Source organism: Coregonus lavaretus (genome assembly GCF_964263955.1).
Source record: "Coregonus lavaretus genome assembly, chromosome: 30".
Classification (NCBI taxonomy): domain Eukaryota; kingdom Metazoa; phylum Chordata; class Actinopteri; order Salmoniformes; family Salmonidae; genus Coregonus; species Coregonus lavaretus.
The window spans coordinates 27,943,439-27,967,044 of NC_140017.1; the positions used below are offsets into that span (position 1 = coordinate 27,943,439).

A 23,606-nucleotide genomic window follows, 5' to 3' on the forward strand; every position below is an offset into this window, starting at 1 on the left:
TGTCAGTAAGATTGTCCATGATTGAGTCTTTTAAAGAAGAGATGGAGATAAAACTTTCCAGTTTGTGTGTTTTTTGCAGCTCGTTCCAGTCGCTAGCTGCAGCGAACTGAAAAGAGGAGCGACCCAGGGTTGTGTGTGCTTTGGGGACCTTTAACAGAATGTGACTGGCAGAACGGGTGTTGTATGTGGAGGATGAGGGCTGCAGTAGGTATCTCAGATAGGAGGGAGTGAGGCCTAAGAGGGTTTTATAAAAAAGCATCAACCAGTTGGTCTTGCAACGGGTATACAGAGATGACCAGTTTACAGAGGAGTATAGAGTGCAGTGATATGGCAACAGTTTGGGGATGGCCCTTTCCTGTTTCAGCATGACAATGCCCCCGTGCACAAAGCGAGGTCCACACAGAAATGGTTTGTCGAGATCGGTGTGGAAGAACTTGACTGGCCTGCACAGTCAACTGTAAACTTCTGACCCACTGGAATTGTGATACAGTGAATTATAAGTGAAATAATCGGTCTGTAAACAATTGTTGGAAAAATTACTTGTGTCATGCACAAAGTAGATGTCCTAACCAACTTGCCAAAACTATAGTTTGTTAACAATACATTTGTGGAGTGGTTGAAAAACAAGTTTTAATGACTCCAACCTAAGTTTATGTAAACTTCCGTATTCAACTGTACCTCGTACCACTGCACATCGACTCGGTGCTGGTACTCCCTCTATATAGCCATGTTATTTTTACTCATTATTGTTATTCGTTATTCACAGTGGTGGAAAAAGTACCCAATTGTCATACATGAGTAAAAGTAAAGATACCTTAATAGAAAATTACTCAAGTAAATGTGAAAGTCACCCAGTAAAATACTACTTGAGTAAAAGTCTAAAAGTATTTGGTTGTAAATATAATTAAGTATCAAAAGTAAAGTAAAAGTATAAATCATTTCACATTCCTTATATTAAGCAAACCAGACAGCACGATCTTCTTGATTTTGTTATTTACAGATAGTCAGGGGCATACTCCAACACTCAGACATTATTTACAAACAAAGCATTTGTGTTTAGTGAGTCCGCCAGATCAGAGGCAGTAGGGATGACCAAATATATTATCTTTGATAATTGCGTCAATTGGACCATTTTCCTGTCCTGCTAAGCATTCGAAATGTAAAGAGTACTTTGGGGTGTCAGAGAAAATGTATGGAGTATAAAGTACATTATTTTCTTTAGGAATGTAGGGGAGTAAAAGTTGTCAAAAATAGAAATAGTAAAGTACAGATAACCATAAAAACTACTTACAGTAGGTTGTACTTTACACCACTGGTTATTCAATGTGTATTTATTCCTATATTTTTTTGTGTTTTTTATCTTTATCGTTAACTCTGCATTGTTCACATGTTATGAAACATGTGAAAAAAATATTAGATTTGATTTCAGACTATCCCTTGGCCTTGCCAGGGCACTGAAAATCAACTGCCGTAGGACTTTTGGCTTTGTTTTTACCAGGGAATCTGGATTAAATGTTAGGAATAGATAAATAAATCTCCCCTCTTGATTACAAGTAGAGTTAAGAGCAGAATCCCTGTCAACATCTTAAATTGATTATTGATCCTGTGACCTTTCTCTGGTTTAAGGTTTTCTCTTGTTTGTTCCAGCGGTGTTGACTTAACTCACACTATAGACAGTGTTGATTCATCAAACATTAATTTCCATATTAGACTGTCAATTACCCACGCCTATGTTTGCACACAATTTAAACAGGTGACACGTGACAAAGAGGAGTCGCTCTCTCGTAACGCTATCACCTGCTTCTCAGCCTGTTTGGACATGGTTGTACTCTAGTATTGAATTGAATTACTTTTATTTTTCCAGAAGGAACTTCAGCTGTTGGACAAGATAAAGATACAGATATACTGTATAGTAAACATATAAACAGCAACATTCACATATGACCAATACAAATGCTTACATGGTACACTACATGACTCGTTTTTCAACCACTCCACAAATGTCTTGTTAACAAACTATAGTTTTGACAAGTTGGTTAGGACATCTACTTTGTGCATGACACAAGTAAGTTTTCCAACAATTGTTTACAGACAGATTATTTCACCTATAATTCACTGTATCACAATTCCAGTGGGTCAGAAGTTTATATACACTAAGTTGACTGTGCCTTTAAACAGCTTGTAAAATTCCAGAAAATGATGTCATGGCTTTAGAAGTTTCTGATAGGCTAATTGACATAATTTGAGTCAATTGGAGGTGTACCTGTGGATGTATTTCAAGGCCTACCTTCAAACCCAGTGCCTCTTTGCTTGACATCATGGGAAAATCAAAAGAAATCAGCCAAGACCTCAGAAAAATAATTGTAGACCTCCACAAGTCTGGTTCATCCTTAGGAGCAATTTCCAAACGCCTGAAGGTACCACGTTCATCTGTACAAACAATAGTACGCAAGTATAAACACCATGGGACCACACAGCCGTCATACCACTCAGGAAGGAGACGCGTTCTGTCTCCTATAGATGAACGTACCTTGGTGCGAAAAGTGAAAATCAATCCCAGAACAACAGCAAAGGACCTTGTGAAGATGCTGGAGGAAACAGGTACAAAAGTATCTATATCCACAGTAAAATTAGTCCTATATCGACATAACCTGAAAGGCAGCTCAGAAAGGAAGAAGCCACTGCTCCTAAACCGCCATAAAACAGCCAGACTACGGTTTGCAACTGCACATGGGGACAAAGATCGTACTTTTTGGAGAAATGTCCTCTGGTCTGATGAAACAAAAATAGAACTGTTTGGCCATAATGACCATCTTTATGTTTGGAGGAAAAAGGGGGTGGCTTGCAAGCTGAAGAACATCATCCCAACCGTGAAGCACGGGGTGGCAGCATCATGCTGTGGGGGTGCTTTCCTGCAGGAGGGATTGGTGCACTTCACAAAATAGATGGTATCATGAGGAAGGAAAATTATGTGGATATATTGAAGCAACATCTCAAGACATCAGTCAGGAAGTTAAAGCTTGATTGCAAATGGGTCTTCCAAATGGACAATGACCCCAAGCATACTTCCAAAGTTGTGGCAAAATGGCTTAAGGACAACAAAGTCAAGGTATTGGAGTGACCATCACAAAGCCCTGACCTCAATCCTATAGAAAATGTGTGGGCAGAACGGAAAAAGCCTGTGCAAGCAAGGATGCCTACAAACCTGACTCAGTTACATCAGATTCTGTCAGGAGGAATGGGCCAAAATTCACCCAACTTATTGTGGGAAGCTTGTGGAAGGCTACCGGAAACGTTTGACCCAAGTTAAACAATTGAAAGGCAATGCTACCAAATACTAGTTGAGTGTATGTAAACTTCTGACCCGCTGGGAATGTGATGAAAGAAATAAAAGCTGAAATAAATCATTCTCTCTACTATTATTCTGACATTTCACATTCTTAAATTAAAGTGGTGATCCTAACTGACCTAAGACAGGGAATTTAGGATTAAATGTCAGGAATTGTGAAAAACTGAGTTTAAATGTATAAGGTGTATGTAAACTTCTGACTTCAACTGTAAATGATGTAGCAATGTAGGCCTACATACTGTATAAAGCATCTTAACACACCACAACACACACATACATTTTTTTGCACTAACTCTCCTGCCTGATTCTATGCACACATATTGATGCCACACACACACACGCATGCACACGCACACATAACATGCACACACATGCACACTGACACCACACACACTCACACATACAATTTCACACACCACATATACTTCTGCTACTGTCTAATAACAGGATAGATAATAGACAGTAGCAGCAGGGTATGTGGTATGTGAAAGTGTGTGTGTGTGTGAATGTGTGTGGCATCAGCGTGCATGTGTGCGCGTGTTATGTGTGTGTGGGCGTATGTAGTGAGTGTGTGGGTAGAGTCCAGTGTGTATGCATAGAGTTAATGCAAAAAAGGGTCAATGCAGGTAGTCTGGGTAGCCATTTGATTAGCTATTTAGCAGTCTTGTTTAGCAGTCTTATGGCTTTGGGGAAGAAGCTGTTCAGGGTCCTGTTGGTTCCTGACTTGGTGCACTGGTACCGCTTGCTGTGCGGAAGCAGAGATAACAGTCTACGGCTTGGGTGGCTGGAGTCTTTGACAATTTTTAGGCCTTCCTCTGACACTGCCTAGTATAGAGTTCCTGGATGACAGGTAGCTCGGCCCCAGTGATGTACTGGGCCGTACTCACCACCCTCTGTAGTGCCGTTCGGTCAGGTGGCTTGCAGTTGCCGTACCAAGCGGTGATGCAGCCAGTCAAGATGCTCTCAATGGTGCAGCTGTAGATCATTCTGAGGATCTGAGGGCCCATGCCAAATCTTTTCAGCCTCCTGAGGGGGAAGAGGCACTGTCGTGCCGTCTTCACAACTGTGTTGGTGTGTGTGTGGACCATGTCAATTCCTTAGTGATGTGGACACAGAGGAACTTGAAGCCCTCCACCTGTTCCATTACAGCCCCATCAATGTAGATGGGGGCATGCTCATCCCTTCATTTTTCTGTAGTCCACGATTAGCTCCTTTGTCTTGCTGTCGTTGAGGGAGAGGTTGTTGTCCTTGCACCACACTGCCAAGTCTCTGACCTCCTCCCTATAGGCTGCCTCATCATCATCTGTGTTCAGTCCTACCACCGTCGTGTCATCAGCAGACTTCATGATGGTGTTGGAGTTGTGCTCGGCCACGCAGTAGTGGGTGAACAGGGAGTACAGGAGGGGACTAAGCACACACCCTTGAGGGGCCCCCATGTTGATGATCAGCATGGCGGATGTGTTGTTGCCTACCCTCACAGCCTGGGGGCGGCCCATCAGGAAGTCTAGGAGGTGTTCAGTCCCAGGGTCCTGAGCTTGGTGATGAGCTTGGAGGGGATTATGGTGTTGAATACTGAGCTGTAGTCAATGAACAGCATTCTTACATAGGTTTTGCTTTTGTCCAGGTGGGTGAGGGCAGTGTGGAGAGCAATAGAGATTGCGTAATCTGAGGATCTGTTGGGGCGGTATGCGAATTAGAGTGGGTCCAGGGTGTCTGGGATGATGATGTTGATGTGAGCCATGACCAGCCTTTCAAAGCATTTCATGGCTACAGATGTGAGTGCAACCAGGAGACAGTCATTTAGGCAGGTTACCTTGGCATTCTTGGGCATGGGGACTATGGGACTATGGTGATCTGCTTGAAACAAGTTGTCAGGATAGGTTAAAAATGTCAGTGAATACACTTGCCAGCTGGTCAGCGCATGCTCTGAGTTCACATCCTGGTATTCCGTCTGGCCTGCAGCCTTACAAATGTTAACCTGTTTAAAGGTCTTACTCACATCATCTACGGGGAGCGAGATCACACAGTCATCTGGAACAGCTGGTGCTCTCATGCATGGTTCAGTGTTGCTTGCCTCGAAGCGAGCATAAGCTCGTCTGGTAGGCTCACGTCGCTGGGCAGCTCGCGGCTGGGATTCCATTATTTACAAGCCATGCCACACCAATCGAGCGTCAGAGCCGGAATAGTAGGATTCGATCTTAGTCCTTAATGTTGACGTTTTGCCTGTTTGATGGCTCATCGGAGGTTGTACTGGGATTTCTTATAAGAGTCCGGATTAGTGTCCTGCTCCTTGAAAGCGTGTCAGCTCTTGCCTTTAACTCAGTGCGGATGTTGCCTGTAATCCATGGTTTCTGGTTGGAGTATGTACGTATGGTCACTGTGGGGACGACGTCGTCGATGCACTTATTAAGCCGGTGACTGATGTGGTAAACTCCACTATGTTATCGGATGAATCCAGGAACATACAGTCTGTGCTAGAGAAAGAGTAGCTTAGCATCCTCTTCATCCGACTACTTCCGTATTGTGATGGGTGATTTGAAGGAGTCAGGCGCAGGAGGGTAAATCACAGAATACAGAGTTAATTCTGGAATACAGAGTTACGCAGGAATAGCGTCAAACAGTCCAGTGCGCAAAACAGCCGCACTGGAACAAAACAGGCACACGGGGAAAATATACCGCGGCAATACAAAAAACATGCAACCGAGCTACTCTCTCCTCACATTAAACAATCACCCACAAGGACAAGGGGGCAGAGGAAACACTTATACACGTACTAATGAGGGGATATGAACCAGGTGTGTGTAATAGACAAGACAAAACAAATGGAATGATGAGATGTGATGCGGCAATGGCTAGAAGGCCGGTGAAGACGAACGCCAAAGCCTGCCCGAACAAGGAGAGGAGGCAGCTTCGGAGGAAGTCGTGACAGTTAACCACCCCCCCCACCCCCCCGCAACAGGGAGGGATTGAGGATATCTCTCACCGGGACCCAGCACCGTTCTCCGGACCGTACCCCTCCCACTCCACAAGGTACTAAAGGCCCCCCACCAGACGCCTTAAATCCAGGATGGAACGGACGGAGTACGCCGGGGCCCCCTCGATGTCCAGAGGAAGCGGAGGGACCTCCAGCACCTCAGACTCCTGGAGTGGACCAGCCACCACTGGCCTGAGGAGAGACACATGAAACGAGGGGTTAATACGATAATCATGGGGAAGTAGTAACCTATAAGTAACCTCGTTGATCCTCCTCAGGACTTTGAACGGCCCCACGAACCGCGGGCTCAGCTTCCGGCAGGGCAGGGTCGAGAGCCAGACCCAATCACCTGGTACGAAGACCGGGGCCTCACTGTGGTGGCGGTCAGCGTTGGCCTTCTGACGAAGCACGGCACATTGGAGGTGGAAGTGAGCAGTGTTCTGCGTCTCCTCCATGCGCAGAAACCAGTCATCCACCGCAGGAGCCTCGGACTGGCTCTGGTGCCACGGTGCCAGAACCGGTTGGTAACCTAAAATACATTGGAATGGCGTTAGTTTAGTGGAGAAGTGACGGAAAGAGTTCTGGGCATATTCGGCCCATGGCAAGAACACCGACCACTCCCCCGGCCGGTCCTTGCAGTAGGACCGCAGGAACCTACCCACATCCTGATTTACCCGTTCCACCTGCCCATTAGACTCGGGGTGGAAACCAGAGGTCAGGCTGACCGAGACCCCCAGATGTTCCATGAACACCTTCCCGACCTTGGATGTGAACTGGGGACTCCGGTCAGACATTATGTCCTCTGGTACCCCGTAGTGCCGGAAGACATGTGTAAACAGGGCCTCCACAATCTGCAGGGCCGTGGGGAGACCGGGCAGAGGAAGGAGGCAGCAGGCCTTGGAAAAGCGGTCCACAACGACCAGGATGGGTGTGTTACCTTGAGAGAGGGGCAGATCAGTCAGGATATCAATACTTAGGTGAGACCATGGCCGTTGTGGAACTGGTTAAGGCTGTAACTTACCCGCTGGGAGGTGCCTAGGTGCCTTACTCTGGGCGCACACCGAGCAGGAGGAGACATACACCCTCACGTCCTTAACCAAGGTAGGCCACCAGTACTTTCCGGTCAAGCGGCGCACTGTATGACCGATACCTGGGTGACCAGAGGAGGGGGACGTGTGTGCCCAGTAGATCAGACGGTCACGGACAAGAGCAGGCACGTACTGCAGCCCAGCTGGACACTGAGGTGGAGATGGCTCTTTGCGTAATGCCTGCTCTATATCCGCATCCATCGCCCATACTACCAGCACCAGAATGCAGGAGGCCGGGAGTATGGGGGTGTTGTCTCTGGGCCTCTCCTCTGTGTCGTACAGCCGTGACAGTGCGTCTGCCTTCACGTTCTTCGTACCCGGGATGTATGATAGAGTGAAGTCAATCCGGGTGAAGAATAAGGCCCACCTGGCCTGGTGAGGGTTCAGCCTGCCCGGATGTACTCCAGGTTACGGTGGTCCGTCCAGCTGAGGAAAGGGTGTTTCGCCCCTTCGAGCCAGTGCCTCCACATGGTCAGGGCTCGGACAACAGCCAACAGCTCCCGATCACCAACGTCGTAGTTCTGCTCCGCCGGGCTGAGCTTCTTGGAGAAGAAGGCACAGGGGCGGAGCTTGGGTGGCATGCCCGAGCGTTGAGATAGGACAACGCCTATCCCTACCTCGGACGCATCCACCTCCACAATGAACGGTAGTGATGGATCGGGGTGGGCCAGTACCGGTGCTGAGATGAACAGGCCCCTCAGAATACTGAAGGCCCTGTCAACCTCAGCAGACCAGCAGAGCCGGGACGGCCCACCCTTCAACAGAGATGTGATGGGAGATGCGACCTTGCCAAAGTCCCAGATAAACCTCCAATAGTGGTTGGCAAAGCCAATAAAGCGCTGCACCTCCTTTACCGTGGTTGGAGTCGGCCAATTATGCACGGCTGAAATGCGGTCTCCCTCCATCGCCACACCTGAGGTGGTAATGCAGTATCCGAGGAAGGAGACGGACTGTTGGAAAAACAGACACTTTTCTGCCTTGGCATGAAGTTCATTTTCCAATAGTCGGGCCAGCACTTTGCGAACCAGGGACATGATCGGTGCGCATAACAGAATACACCAGAATGTCATCGATATAGACCACTACACCGCGACCAAACATGTCCCTAAACACCACGTTCACAAAGGACTGGAAGACGGATGGAGCATTCATCAAACCGTAAGGCATCACCAGGTATTCGTAATGCCCTGTGGTTGTGCTGAATGCTGTCTTCCACTCATCCCCTTCTCGGACACCTACCAGGTTGTATGCACTCCGGAGATCTAATTTGGTAAAGAAGCTCGCCACATGCATTGACTCAATCACCGAATGAATGAGTGGGAGAGAATAACTCAATCGTGTCGTCTCCTTGTTCAGTGATCGATAATCAATGCACGGGTGCAGACCGCCGTCTTTCTTCTTCACAAAAAAGAAACTAGAGGAGGCGGGTGAAGTGGAGGAACGTATAAACCCCTGGGGCAGGGACTCGTGACATATGTCTCCATAGCCTCCGTTGATACACATGACTCCTGGGAGGCACAGCGTCTACCTGGAGGTTTATCATGCAATCCCCCGCCCAATGAGGTGATAACTTGGTCGCCTGCGTTTTGGAAAACTTGTGCGCCAAATCGAGGTATTCGGGGGGAATGTGCACGGTGGAGGCACTGTCGGGACTTTCCACCGTGGTTGCACCAACGGAAACACCGAGACACCTACCCTGACACTCTCACGACCACCGCGTAGGAACCCCCTTGCGGCCATGAGAAGGTGGGGTTGTGGAGTGCTAACCAAGAAATTCCTAATACAACAGGGAAAGCAGGAGATTCAATAATAAAAACAAGTGACTTGCTCGCGATGAGTCTCGTGGGTAACCATAGTGACTGGTGCAGTAACTTCCCTAACAAACCCGGACCCAAATGGTCGACTGGCAGGTGCTCTGATGGGGAGTGGAATGGATAGGGGAACCAATGAAATGCCTAGACTGTGTGAGAATGACCTGTCCATAAAGTTCCCAGCTGCGCCTGAATCGACTAGCGCCTTACACTGGGGAACTACAACGTAAACAGGAAAGTGGATGGGTAGGGTACAGTGCGCAGCAGAGGGCTCTGAACGAGTGTGGGTGTTTGGTACCTGGGGTGACGCGAGAGTGCCCTGCCTGCCGCCTCCAGACTCAAAAGAACGCTGACGAAATCGTGTGGTGATACAGTGGGGAAAAAAAGTATTTAGTCAGCCACCAATTGTGCAAGTTCTCCCACTTAAAAAGATGAGAGAGGCCTGTAATTTTCATCATAGGTACACGTCAACTATGACAGACAAATTGAGGAAAAAAAATCCAGAAAATCACATTGTAGGATTTTTTATGAATTTATTTGCAAATGATGGTGGAAAATAAGTATTTGGTCACCTACAAACAAGCAAGATTTCTGGCTCTCACAGACCTGTAACGTCTTCTTTAAGAGGCTCCTCTGTCCTCCACTCGTTACCTGTATTAATGGCACCTGTTTGAACTTGTTATCAGTATAAAAGACACCTGTCCACAACCTCAAACAGTCACACTCCAAACTCCACTATGGCCAAGACCAAAGAGCTGTCAAAGGACACCAGAAACAAAATTGTAGACCTGCACAAGGCTGGGAAGACTAAATCTGCAATAGGTAAGCAGCTTGGTTTGAAGAAATCAACTGTGGGAGCAATTATTAGGAAATGGAAGACATACAAGACCACTGATAATCTCCCTCGATCTGGGGCTCCACGCAAGATCTCACCCCGTGGGGTCAAAATGATCACAAGAACGGTGAGCAAAAATCCCAGAACCACACGGGGGGACCTAGTGAATGACCTGCAGAGAGCTGGGACCAAAGTAACAAAGCCTACCATCAGTAACACACTACGCCGCCAGGGACTCAAATCCTGCAGTGCAAGATGTGTCCCCCTGCTTAAGCCAGTACATGTCCAGGCCCGTCTGAAGTTTGCTAGAGTGCATTTGGATGATCCAGAAGAGGATTGGGAGAATGTCATATGGTCATATGAAACAAAAATAGAAAATGTTGGTAAAAACTCAACTTGTCGTGTTTGGAGGACAAAGAATGCTGAGTTGCATCCAAAGAACACCATACCTACTGTGAAGCATGGGGGTGGAAACATCATGCTTTGGGGTTGTTTTTTTGCAAAGGGACCAGGACAACTGATCCGTGTAAAGGAAAGAATGAATGGGGCTATATATCATGAGATTTTGAGTGAAAGCCTCCTTCCATCAGCAAGGGCATTGAAGATGAAACGTGGCTGGGTCTTTCAGCATGACAATGATCCCAAACACACTGCCCGGGCAACGAAGGAGTGGCTTCGTAAGAAGCATTTCAAGGTCCTGGAGTGGCCTAGCCAGTCTCCAGATCTCAACCCTATAGAAAATCTTTGGAGGGAGTTGAAAGTCCGTGTTGCACAGCGACAGCCCCAAAACATCACTGCTCTAGAGGAGATCTGCATGGAGGAATGGGGCAAAATACCAGCAACAGTGTGTGAAAACCTTGTGAAGACTTACAGAAAACGTTTGACCTGTGTCATTGCCAATAAAGGGTATATAACAAAGTATTGAGAAACTTTTGTTATTGACCAAATACTTATTTTCCACCACAATTTGCAAATAAATTCATTAAAAATCCTACAATGTGATTTTCTGGACAAGTTTTTCTCATTTTGTCTGTCATAGTTGACGTGTACCTATGATGAAAATTACAGGCCTCTCTCATCTTTTTAAGTGGGAGAACTTGCACAATTGGTGGCTGACTAAATACTTTTTTTCCCCACTGTATGTCCTCTAGTGCCACCAGAGGGACACTGGCGCTGTCGTCGTTCGCTCTCTCGGATCGCCGCTCCACCCAGCTCCATCAGCTCGTGATCCGAGTCGGGCAGGGTTGGAACGGGCAGACCCCCTCCAGGACGTCCTCTGGCTGCCAGCAGGTTGTCCAAGCGGATGGCCATGTCCACCAGTTGAGTGAAGGACAACATGGTGTCCCGGTAGGCTAGCTCCCTTCGGATGTCCTCCCGCAGATGGCACTGGAAGGGGTCGATGAGGGCCCGCTCGTTCCACCCGGACCCAGCTGCTAGAGTCCGGAACTCCAGGGCGAAGTCCTGCGCGGTCCTCGTCCCCTGCCTCAGGTGGACCAGCCGCTCGCCCGCCTCTCAACCCTCAGCCGGATGATCGAAGACAGCCCGAAAGAGGCGAGAGAACTCCCTGTAGTTGTCCAACGCGGCTCCTCCTTCATTCCAGACCGCGTTGGCCCACTCCAGGGCTTTCCCCGAGAGACAGGAGACGAGGGCAGACACCTTCTCCTGCTCCGATGGGGCCGGGCTGATGCTGGAATTAATAGAGCTCCAGTTGGAGGAGGAATCCCTGGCAGAGAGCAGCTGTCCTGTCGAAATCCCTTGGTCGGGATATATGGATCCCTCTGGGTGCTGGGGTGTGGGTGGCTGGATCCGGTCACCAAGCTGGTCTCGACAGATCGGGTCCTCTCCTCTACAGGCGTTGGACGACCTGGAGAACCCGATCCATCGCTTCTCCCAAGCTGGCAAGCATTGTCGAATGCTCCTGGACCCGTGCCACAACTCCAGGCATGCGCTCCTCTCCCGCTGACTCCATAGCAGGTGGGTGATTCTGTGAGGGGTTATTTGAAGGAGTCAGGTGCAGGAGGGTAAATCACAGAAATTCACAGAGTTAATTCCGGAATACAGAGTTACGCAGGAATAGCGTCAAACAGTCCAGTGCGCAAAAAAGGCGCACTGGAACCAAACAGGCACACAGGGAAAATATACCCCGGCAATACAAAATACACGGAGCTCAACCGAGCTACTCTCTCCTCACATGGGCTCCCGAGTGGCGCAGCGTTCTAAGGCACTGCATCTCAGTGCTTGAGGCGTCACTACAGACCCCCTGGTTCGATTCCAGGCTGTATCACAACCGGCCGTGACTGGGAGTCCCATAGGGCGGAGCACAATTGGCCCAGTGTCGTCCGGGTTTGGCCGGTGTAGGCCGTCATTGTAAATAAGAATTTGTTCTTAACTGACTTGCCTAGTTAAATAAAGGACAAGGGTGCAGAGGGAACACATATACATGTACTAATGAGGGGATATGAACTAGGTGTGTGTAATAGACAAAACAAATGGAATGATGAGATGTGATGCGGCAGTGGCTAGAAGGCCTGTGACGACGAGCGCTGAAGCCTCCCCGAACAAGGAGAGGAGGCAGTCGTGACACGTATTGAGCGCATCACTGGGACTTCCTGTTTGAGTTTTTGCATGTAAGGAGGAATCAGGAAGATAGAGTTATGGTCTGATTTGCCAAAATTAGGGCGAGGGAGGGCCTTGTATGCATTCTTGTGTGTGGAGTAAAGGTGATGTAGAGTTTTGTCGCATAGGTGACATGCTGAGAAAAAAGAGGTAAAATGGATTTCAGTTTCCCTGCATTAAAATCACCAGCCAAGGTGAGTCCGGAACTATGCCGGTTTGTCCTCCTTTTGCCAGTATGTGGTAAATCAAAAAAGTAATTACCATTGTCAAAAGTTTTCGTTTGGTTTGAACTTTGAACATGTTGAAAACTTTTTGGTTCAAAGAGAGAGAAGACACAGGACACCTATAAATGAGTCATTTTATGCCAGCTTTAGTTGGGGGCTTTAGTTAGAGGATCCATAATATACTAAAAGACAGATGTTGGTATAATGAGCTTTCCACTGCAACATCTGTCCTTAAACAAATGACAGTAAGGGAGGGAGTTTACAGGCAATTGCATTGAGGCTACAGCAGCATAGGACTTTGCCAAGTATTGACGTGTTACTCAACTCTATTCAATATCCCATAAAGACACCAGGAGGAAACATTTAGATGAATATTAGTCTGGCATATGCCTACAAGAATAGAATAGATATTGTCACGATCGCTGACTGATGAAACGGACCAAGGCGCAGCATGATAAGCGTACATACTTTATTATACTTAACACACGATCAAAACAATAAACAAACGATACGTGAAGTCCTAGGTTACAACACAAACCCTTTCGGAACAAGATCCCACAAAATACTAGTGCCAAAAGGCTTCCTAAGTATGGTCCCCAATCAGAGACAACGAGCTACAGCTGTCTCTGATTGGGAACCACCCTGGCCAACATAGAAACTAAATGATCTAGAACAAAAACCAATGAAAACTAAACATAGAAAATCCACACCCTGGCTCAACAACTAAGAGTCCCCAGAGCCAGGGCGTGACAGATATATAACATTATTTCCAGAGAACCAAGGTAAGAGGCAGATTTGAGAGAAGTTCAATTAATATTACTGGGTACATCCATTAAGGTTACTGGTATGGACTTAAGAGAGGGAGCACCTTTGTTTGTGTGTATATTTCCGATAAAGAAATGATTGCAGACATAATTTGCATGTCTTCCATGTCAATATCTTTTTGTAGCATGTTACTGAAAGACTAACAAGATATTGATTGGTAGAAAAGAAAATGGAGGGTGTTGTAGCATTTACACCGTAACTGTAGAGATTTACTGTCAGTTTTTCCAGTTTGGTTGGCATCTTCTCATGTGCACTCTCTCAGTGATGGTAAAGATTTGAGAGAAGTTCAATTAATATTACTGGGTACATCCATTAAGGTTACTGGTATGGACTTAAGAGAGGGAGCACCTTTGTTTGTGTGTATATTTCCGATAAAGAAATGATTGCAGACATAATTTGCATGTCGGGCCTCACTACGCAGGCCATCGTTGTACAGTTCCCTCCCTCTTTCCCTCTTTCCATCTCTCTCTGCCACCTCTCATATGCCATGTAATAGCTGTCTGTAGATAATTCTGTAATGGAGTGCTTCAGTGCATCAAATGCTGATTCTGCCATCCGCACCAATTTTGGGCCTTTTGTCAAATTGGATTTCAAATCCAATTATCAGGCAAGGTAATTCACAACATAATAACCTGCTGTAATCACTCATTTGGGAGGATGCAGAGTCATTTGGGAGTTGTTTCGGGAACAATCCTGCATCTGTGGGAATAGGTGATGATGCCCGGGGAGGGTTTGGGGAGGGAGTTGAGGAAGCCCCCTACTTTGTCTGGAAATGTAATAATTAGAGGTCAGTCAGGAATATGTGTTTCAAATGTATTGGTGAGGTGGATGTGGATGACTTTACTGTAATGTTGTTATGCACCGTCTGGGTTGTATTGAATTAGTTTCTTGATGATTTTACTGGTCCAATTCATGTTGTATTTTCCGTACTATGCAGATGCTGTGTTTATCATCAAATATATTTCATGACACATTTTCAATGACAGGTAAGTGTTACATTTTAAGACCACAAGAGAACTTGTCGTGGCATTGGCTTTGAAGAAACTTTCTTTACATGCAGGAACAACAAGTGCACCGTCTGTCTGGTTACCTGTTTGATGTAGAGAAAAAAATGTCTTATTTTTCATAGGCTTTCAGGGCTCACAAAGAGAGATAATGCTGTCTGAGACAGGATTTCAAGACTGCAGCTAACACTGTGAGAAGGAGAATTCTTTGGAACACAAGTGTTCTGTCTCAGTCGCCTCTTTCTTTCCCTTCACACATATTTGATCCTCAATGGGAATTCTCCATCTGATCAGATGGTGAGCTGATTATAGTTTCAAAGACTAAGAAGAGCATTTTTTTCTCAACTGTATAATAATTCTATAGCTATGTAGACAAGCACCCACACATCTTTTTAGTATTATGTTATTTGTTTTTACCCCTTTTTCTCCCCAATTTCGTGGTATCCAATTGGTAGTTACAGTCTTGTCCCATCGCTGCAACTCCCGTACGGACTCAGGAGAGGCAAAGGTCGAGAGCCGTGCGTCCTCTGAAACCCAACCCAACCGAGCCGCACTGCTTCTTGACACAATACCCGCACAACCCGGAAGCCAGCCACACCAATGTGTCATAGGAAACATCGTACACCTGGCGACCATGTCAACGTGCAAGGCGCCCAGCCCGCCACAGGAGTCGCTAGTGTGCGATGGGACAAGAACATCCCTGCCGGCCAAACCATCCCCTAACCTTGACGACGCTGGGTCAATTTTGCGCCGCCCCATGGGTCTCCCGTTCACGGCTGGCTGCGACAAAGCCTGGACTTTCACCAGGATCTCTAGTGGCACAGCTAGCACTGCGATGCAGTGCCTTAGACCACTGCGCCACTCGGGAGGCAAGCACTCACACATCTGACTCATACATAAACACTCACTCTTCTCTCAATGACAAACAAACAAGCACTCTTGAAGGTGAAATCAAGACACGTTCAGAATTTTGTTTTAAATCTTTTATATTTTTTCTTCAACCAATATACAGAGCAAAAGCATCATAGATTCACAGACCAGTACGGGTAAAATACATTAGTTTCGTATTTTTTAAAATTTGTTTTAAATACAGAGGGCCACTGCGTGAAAATAGTGGTTTACCCAGTACAATGTTCACTTTCTCTTTACATTACAGTATATACGTTGAGGATTATTTATATTGACTTTTAAAACTTCCATGTCAATATCTTTTTGTAGCATGTTACTGAAAGACTAACAAGATATTGATTGGTAGAAAAGAAAATGGAGGGTGTTGTAGCATTTACACCGTAACTGTAGAGATTTACTGTCCGTTTTTCCAGTTTGGTTGGCATCTTCTCATGTGCACTCTCTCAGTGATGGTAAAGCCATCATTCGGTGAGAGAAACTACACATAACCTAGTGAAAACCACAATTTTCAGGCAGAGCTACATTATGACAGTATCAGTGTTTGGCATGATATATTTCTTCATATATTTTTTTCTACTATTTAATTCAGACCAAGCAAAAGGTTCTGCAGGGCACAAGTCACTGATGCAATATAGCCACTGGGCACAGAAATCATTACAAAGAGAAATATCTACTAATCTGAGACTAGCTCACCGCTCTCTCCCCTACCCAGAAACAGCCTTGTGGGATGGGGAAAATGTGGACCAAACAGTGGTCTTCAACACCACTGAAAAATAGAGGATTTACCTCCCTGGCTCGATGACCCTGGAAATAGATGTTGTGTTTTATCAGGGAAGGGCAGCAACCCCGTGTTATCGTTGTAGGCATATTTATTCATCTGTTTGGCCAAGGCATATTTCTACAACATGGCAAACAGCACCAGCTGGTGCCAAACAAACACCCATTCTCAGGTCAAACATGCAGACTGGTGTACGTGTACCCACATGGGCTTTGATTCCCACAGCAGTACATGTGATGAGCATGGCACAGGTGATATACAGACTCCCACGGTAGCAAGTTGGCGGTGGGAGGTTGGTAGAGTAGCATTTCATTTATTAATCCATGAAGTTTGCTGGTCACACAAAGAGAGATGTTATTAAACCTTACAAACGTTGTGTGTCTGGAGTTGCTGCACCACAGCCCAAGTCAGTTGGTACCATTCTAACCCATCAGTAAGACAGAGCTGTATCTGGGAAGGGAAACAAGTGAAAGAGAGTCTCTTTTCTCTAGGGACATTCTAGCTCCCATCTCACCCCATGAAGAGTTCCGGTGCCACACCCAAGAGCCAAACAGCTTTGACCGTGTAACTGTGTGAGAGAGACTGCCACAAAGAGATTAAAAACTGCTCACACAAACAACTCGTTTGCAAAGACAAGCTTGGTTGGAGATGTCAATGAATGCTGAGAGAAAAAAAAAGGAACGGAAAATTGATTGTCTGTCTGTACAATATTGATGGTATAGGGATTTGTTTTGCACTAATATACTGAAAACTGACTGAGAAAATAAATAACTGCTAAATTATATACAGAGCGCATTGGAGATTTATATACAGTGTTCTAAGAGCCAAGCTGAATTATCAGCATTGAAACAGACCTTTTTGTGTTTAAGCCGTACAATGGGCACCAATCCATTTGTAAAATTAGTCAAACCACCACCACTCAAGTAGAAAAGCCCATTGAAATGCCTTGAATATAATCACATGTAAAGTGCTTACAGCAACAACTTTCTCATTTGTCGAAGGTACAGTCTAACTCTTACAAAGGATAGTCAATTTTCAGCAAGACAACAAAAGTGAAGGACTAGTTCGTACATTTATCTATTCCATTGGCAGAGTATTCCCGCAGAAGAAGACTCATGTAAAATGATCAGATACGAGAGGACTGTTTAAGATTTGAAAAACAGGAAATTACATCATCATTACAACTCAGTGTCTACTGTATTGCGGTAAAACTGGAATATGTTGTTTTCCTGGCATTAGGCTACATTTTACCCTTCTCTAATATATATCTAATACCAATCAAACTGATGTTAGAAAGCAGGGCCTGTCTGTACAGACCTAGAAGCCACCCACAGGAAAACATATTTTACAGGCTTTTGAAAGCTAACTGATGATGTAACCTATTATATAATTGTGAGGGTGAATTGCAGACGAGTAATATACTGTAACTAACTGACACTCCAAGAACTGCCCTTGATAATTACTGTAATTCTGCCCCACCCTACTTAAGACCTCTACAATGGAGGACTCATAAGTATTGTACTGTATGGTAGCTCAGGCCTGACTATATGGTATGTGGTGATATGTAGTGTGGTGGCAAAATGATGTACTGTATATTTTAGTAATTATCACCAACACAACCACATTGATTATCTCCTCCAATACAGTGTGCTGTACTGGATTAACATTATGGTGATTGGTCTTGCCTGGTGTTATACTACTTGTCCTGTACGTGACATGCCCTGTGTTTCATGTGACCGTGTGGCCCTCCACAGCAGGCTAGCTAGCAGAGAGGAGGAATTGTGGATCTACCATACAAGTCCTTTTGTATTAATCAGTGATGTGGTTTGTTTCTGTGTTTCCCTAATCTCTCGACTAAAATGACAACAATGATAATGGTAAAAAAAGTGAACTTTCATATCTGGTATGAATAATACGCTCACTTAAAACAGTCAGCGTATATACAGTAGTCTCACAGCAGCCAAATGAACAAAATACAGGAAATCAAAACAACAATTTACATCATATATTCCTATCCATTGACATTGATGAGCAGCTAGATCACAGTAGGTATCCAGTCTGGATTGACTGAGCTCCAGTGTTAACATGGTATTGGGAAAGCAACATGATGAGAAGCTCTGATACACAAGAAGAAAAAAGGGGAACAAACTCTACTCTCATTTTCCAGTCCGAGTCCTCAAAACAAGTAAAATCAAACAGCCGAGTAAAAATAAAGAATGCCGAATAAAAGATGCATAATGTACACTGATATTATTCCTTTATCTCAGAGTGGCAAACTGTGAAACGACGACTCAGGCTTTCCGGTTGAGATCACGGGCCTCCTTATCTGCAGAGTTCTGAGGGCCGGGAGCCCGGGGAAAAGACTGGCATCAGTTAATTGTTTGGCAAGTCTGGGCAAATGTTGAGAGTTTTACTCCACCCACACACGGGATGAAGTTAGATCAGCCAAGCTTAACATACAGTGTGTGTGAGGGGAGGCTGGGGGGAGAGGGGATAAGAGAGAGGAAAAGCTTTGACAATTAACACACATTCACAGTTGTGCTTAGAACTATAAGAAAGCAGCAGAATATTGGCTTACACGTACCAAGTGATGGGTTACTTTTGCCACCCATAAGAGAGTGGTCTCGCTTTGTTTGAAAGAGAACTTGCTGTAGACCAAGACTCCTAGCCCCAAGCCACAGCGTTATTTTGCTGTCTTATATGGGATCCTATTTCCACTGAAATCAGTGCAACAACCACCTCCACACTTGAGTTGTGTCCATATTGGCAAAATAATTATCTGTGGCACAACTACTGTATGTTTATGGGTTAGTGAAAAACTGGGCAACAGGAGGTGGTTTCTGATGAGCTTAGGATGGGACGTGGGGGGAACGCAAGGCTTCTTGATCCACTGGTTGGAACACAGAGAAGTCTGAACAAGTCCAATGTGAATTAAAGCCACCTATTTCAAGGCTTCCCACAAACACACAATAAACTTTCAAACGTAGTTCCCTTCTCTGTCTCTGGAAGCTGTGTTTCCCATAGCCCCAACCCATGGCTGGATACCCCAGGACAGGTCAGACGTGGGTCTGCATGCGCTTCTGGAGGGGCCGTGTAAGGTCTGAGTTCTGGGAGGAGGACTGGGAGTAGTGGGATGAGGAGGAGGCGGAGGCCTTGCTGTCCTTGTCGAATTGCACGTAGCCGTCCTGCTTGCTGTAGCTGCTGACACTGCTGTCGCACTGCGTGTCGATGAAGGAACTGGAGTCGCTGAGTGATCCTCTCTGGAACTCCCTCTCGCACAGCTCGATGGAGCTGCTGCCCATGCCCAGCACGAAGCGTTGGCTGTAGTCATACAGGCGGTTTGGCCCGGCACCTAGGGTGGAGTAGATGTTGGTGAAGGACATGCCCGTGGGTACCCGCTGCTTGCCCCCAGTGGTGGCAGCGTTGGGATTCCGCATCTCTGTAGTCTGGTTACCTTGCAGGGTGATGGTGGGGGTGGAGTGGTGCTCCTTGAAGGTGTTGACACTGTAGTATCCATTGGTGGGGTCCTTTTGGAGACATTATGGGAGAGGAGAGGAGAGGAGAGGAGAGGAGAGGAGAGGAGAGGAGAGGAGAGGAGAGGAGAGGAGAGGAGAGGAGAGGAGAGGAGAGGAGAGGAGAGGAGAGGAGAGGAGAGGAGAGGAGAGGAGAGGAGAGGAGAGGAGAGGAGAGGAGAGGAGAGGAGAGGAGAGGAGAAAGTTAAAGTAGTTTAATTTGTTTTATCATTGTCAAGTTTGAAAAAATTACCTGACTGGGTATGCCTTGTTGGCAATGCACAATAGATGAGGCAAAAAGTCTGAAAACCAGTACATCTTTGGAGGGAAACAGAGAAAAGTAAGCAATCCCCTCGTTTATATGTATTTATTATTCTCAAAGCTTAACCTGTGTTAAGGTCAAACTGGCTTTAATTACCTTTCAAATTGGCAAATAAATAAGGAAACAGGCTGCTGCTGCTGCATGTGTCAGGTCTGAACCGGAATGTTTTTTTAGCTAAAGCTCAATATTATGATTAAGTCTTCTTCTGCATAAACCTCTACAATCATGTTACTTTCTAATTAACAAGCCTTGATGATTCACAGTTTGGAATTCAACAAGTCCTCCCAAAGTTCACTAATACCCCAGTTTTAATTGGTCCAAAATGGTTTGTGAAAACAAAGTCTTGAATTTGATATATGCAAAATAAATGACTTGTGTGGAGCCATGGTTGCTGTTGTCACACAGCTCCTGGCTCTTGCCTCGGCGATTGCTGTTGCTAAGAAGCAGACGTGACAAGGCTGTGAGAATGAACGTGAATGTCAAGACCAACGAGCACAATGCTGCCATTGCTGCAGTGCAGAGGTTGAGGTTGTCACACAGCTCCTGGCTCCTGCCTCAACGATGCTGTTGCTAAGAACGTAAATGTCAAGCCCAACGAGAACAATACTGGATCCCAGAAGAGCCATTCTAATCATGGGGAAATGACACAACTATGACAACCTGAGAAAATCCTCATCATTATCCGACTTTGTGTCCCCTTATCTTGTGTCTGGTCCCAGGCGATCTCCTCCCATACACAGACTCATCAATGTGGATCAAAAGAGTCAGGTCCAATGGGAACAGACAGAACACCAGATGAATACTCTCGGGTACTGGGGGAACAATCGTCTGTACAATGGCATAAATAAACAGGACCACCATTTTGTTTTCAACTCCTGATTGGCTTAGGCGTTCTGTGTGTTGAGTCTGCATTGGATATTATTCATAGTGAATTGCTTGTTCCATAGTCTAATGATATTATCTGTGCGTCTTGTTTGAAGGAGGTTTTTATTTCAATATAAAAAATGTTAGAAGTATAACGCCATATCTCCCACACTGTAGATGTGCTAAACTGTGCATGCAGAGTGAGGTAATGGTGCTGTCAGCACAGTGCTTGTCAAATTGAGGAATTTGCATATCTGAGAACCAGGGGGTCTCTTGTTAAAAGACCCCATACTGACTCTTTGCCTGTCTGTTTTAACTATAGCTTCCTCAACTGCCTTATATACCACTCCAAGTGAGAGTGTTTATGTAGAAATAACAAGAATTGGTGTCATGTGTGAGAAGGATTTGGAAAAAAAAGCTTACTGCTCTCCTCATTATCAACATAGAAAGGTACAGGATATCCACCTTTATATTATACAGAGGGAACGTTGTTTAATACTTGTAGCTTGTACAGTAAGTCCAGACAGGTATAGTGCGCTGGATTTTGTGAGTTTGTTATAGTGCTATTAACTTACAGTAATATATCTGTTGTCAGAGTGTTGGCAAATTAAAAGCATCTCCCTTGCGATGCACAGACTCACCAAGTCCTCCAAACCGTATCTAAAGTAGCAGTAATGTGGCTTCTCTGGCATAACAAGTATTGTTGACTGAGCATACTGCAATTCTAGCACACTAACCTTTCACAAAATGTTTATCACATTAAGAGCTCTTTCATTACAGTGAAAATATGAGGAAGGCAATCACCGCACTGATTGATAAATTATTGGTTTTGGTTGAAAATAATGGCTCTAGAAATTTGTTTCCACTTTTTAAGTGATTTGATTGCAGAAATGGTTTAACACTAATTCTGCTTTGCCGAAGTGTGACTATATATTACAATGCATCATACAATTCTCTATCTGGTAACTAATAACTTTATGCATTTATTTTTCCAAACCATCCATCAATGTTTACAAATATAATTTTGCCATACACATACTTTATACTGGTTTTCTTTCTAAGTCATTGGTAACTGGAAATGTCAATGTATTCTACATTCTACAGCATGGCTCCTTCACTTTGAACCTCCAGGGCCAGACACATCCTGATTCCTTATACACCACCTTTGATGACCAACTAATTAATCAAATTAAACCTTAATTGGATACATTTGACCCCTGGTCTTATCCACTCCAAAGCCAAGGTGGACAGAAAATGGTCCTGATTTGAAGATCAATTGGCCCAGTGTCGTCCGGGTTTGGCCGGTGTTGGCCGTCATTGTAAATAAGAATTTGTTCTTAACTGACTTGCCTAGTTAAATAAAGGTAAAATAAAAAATAAATAAAACATTTGATCCCTCTTGCCTGCTTCCTCCCCTCTTACTCCTTCTCCACCTCTATCTCCTTCTGTCCTCCCTCCATCCTCCATGCTCCTGGACCTACCTTGATATGCTGGTACTCCTTCTCCACCTCTATCTCCTTCTGTCCTCCCTCCATCCTCCATGCTCCTGGACCTACCTTGATATGCTGGTACTCCTTCTCCACCTCTATCTCCTTCTGTCCTCCCTCCATCCTCCATGCTCCTGGACCTACCTTGATATGCTGGTACTCCTTCTCCACCTCTATCTCCTTCTGTCCTCCCTCCATCCTCCATGCTCCTGGACCTACCTTGATATGCTGGTACTCCTTCTCCACCTCTATCTCCTTCTGTCCTCCCTCCATCCTCCATGCTCCTGGACCTACCTTGATATGCTGGTACTCCTTCTCTACCTCCATCTCCTTCTGTCCTCCCTCCATCCTCCATGCTCCTGGACCTACCTTGATATGCTGGTACTCCTTCTCCACCTCTATCTCCTTCTGTCCTCCCTCCATCCTCCATGCTCCTGGACCTACCTTGATATGCTGGTACTCCTTCTCCACCTCTATCTCCTTCTGTCCTCCCTCCATCCTCCATGCTCCTGAACCTACCTTGATATGCTGGTACTCCTTCTCCACCTCTATCTCCTTCTGTCCTCCCTCCATCCTCCATGCTCCTGAACCTACCTTGATATGCTGGTACTCCTTCTCCACCTCTATCTCCTTCTGTCCTCCCTCCATCCTCCATGCTCCTGGACCTACCTTGATATGCTGGTACTCCTTCTCCACCTCTATCTCCTTCTGTCCTCCCTCCATCCTCCATGCTCCTGAACCTACCTTGATATGCTGGTACTCCTTCTCCACCTCTATCTCCTTCTGTCCTCCCTCCATCCTCCATGCTCCTGGACCTACCTTGATATGCTGGTACTCTTTCTCCTCCTCTTGCAGCACCTCTAGCTGCTTCAGCACTGACTCCTGCTGGAACTCCCCACGTTCTACCTGCACATAGGCAAAGTACGTTTAGAAATATGAAAATAAGTGTTGGGCTCTCAGCTTCTTTGGTCTCCCTGACGTTATCAAAACAGTCAGAACACAGGAATT

General features: G+C 45.7%; 1 protein-coding gene across 1 annotated transcript in view; it reads right to left on the bottom strand.

The window, feature by feature from the left end:
* Positions 1-19,469: 19,469 nt before the first annotated feature.
* The window catches only part of LOC311105697 (kin of IRRE-like protein 3), a gene marked incomplete at both ends in the record, with an annotated part of 63,388 nt that continues 59,251 nt past the window's right edge, over positions 19,470-23,606 (bottom strand). The window contains 2 exons of the mRNA XM_084147916.1: positions 19,470-19,940; positions 23,418-23,504. Coding sequence (XP_084004042.1) covers positions 19,470-19,940; positions 23,418-23,504 — 558 coding nt within the window. The remainder of the gene's footprint in view (positions 19,941-23,417; positions 23,505-23,606) is intronic.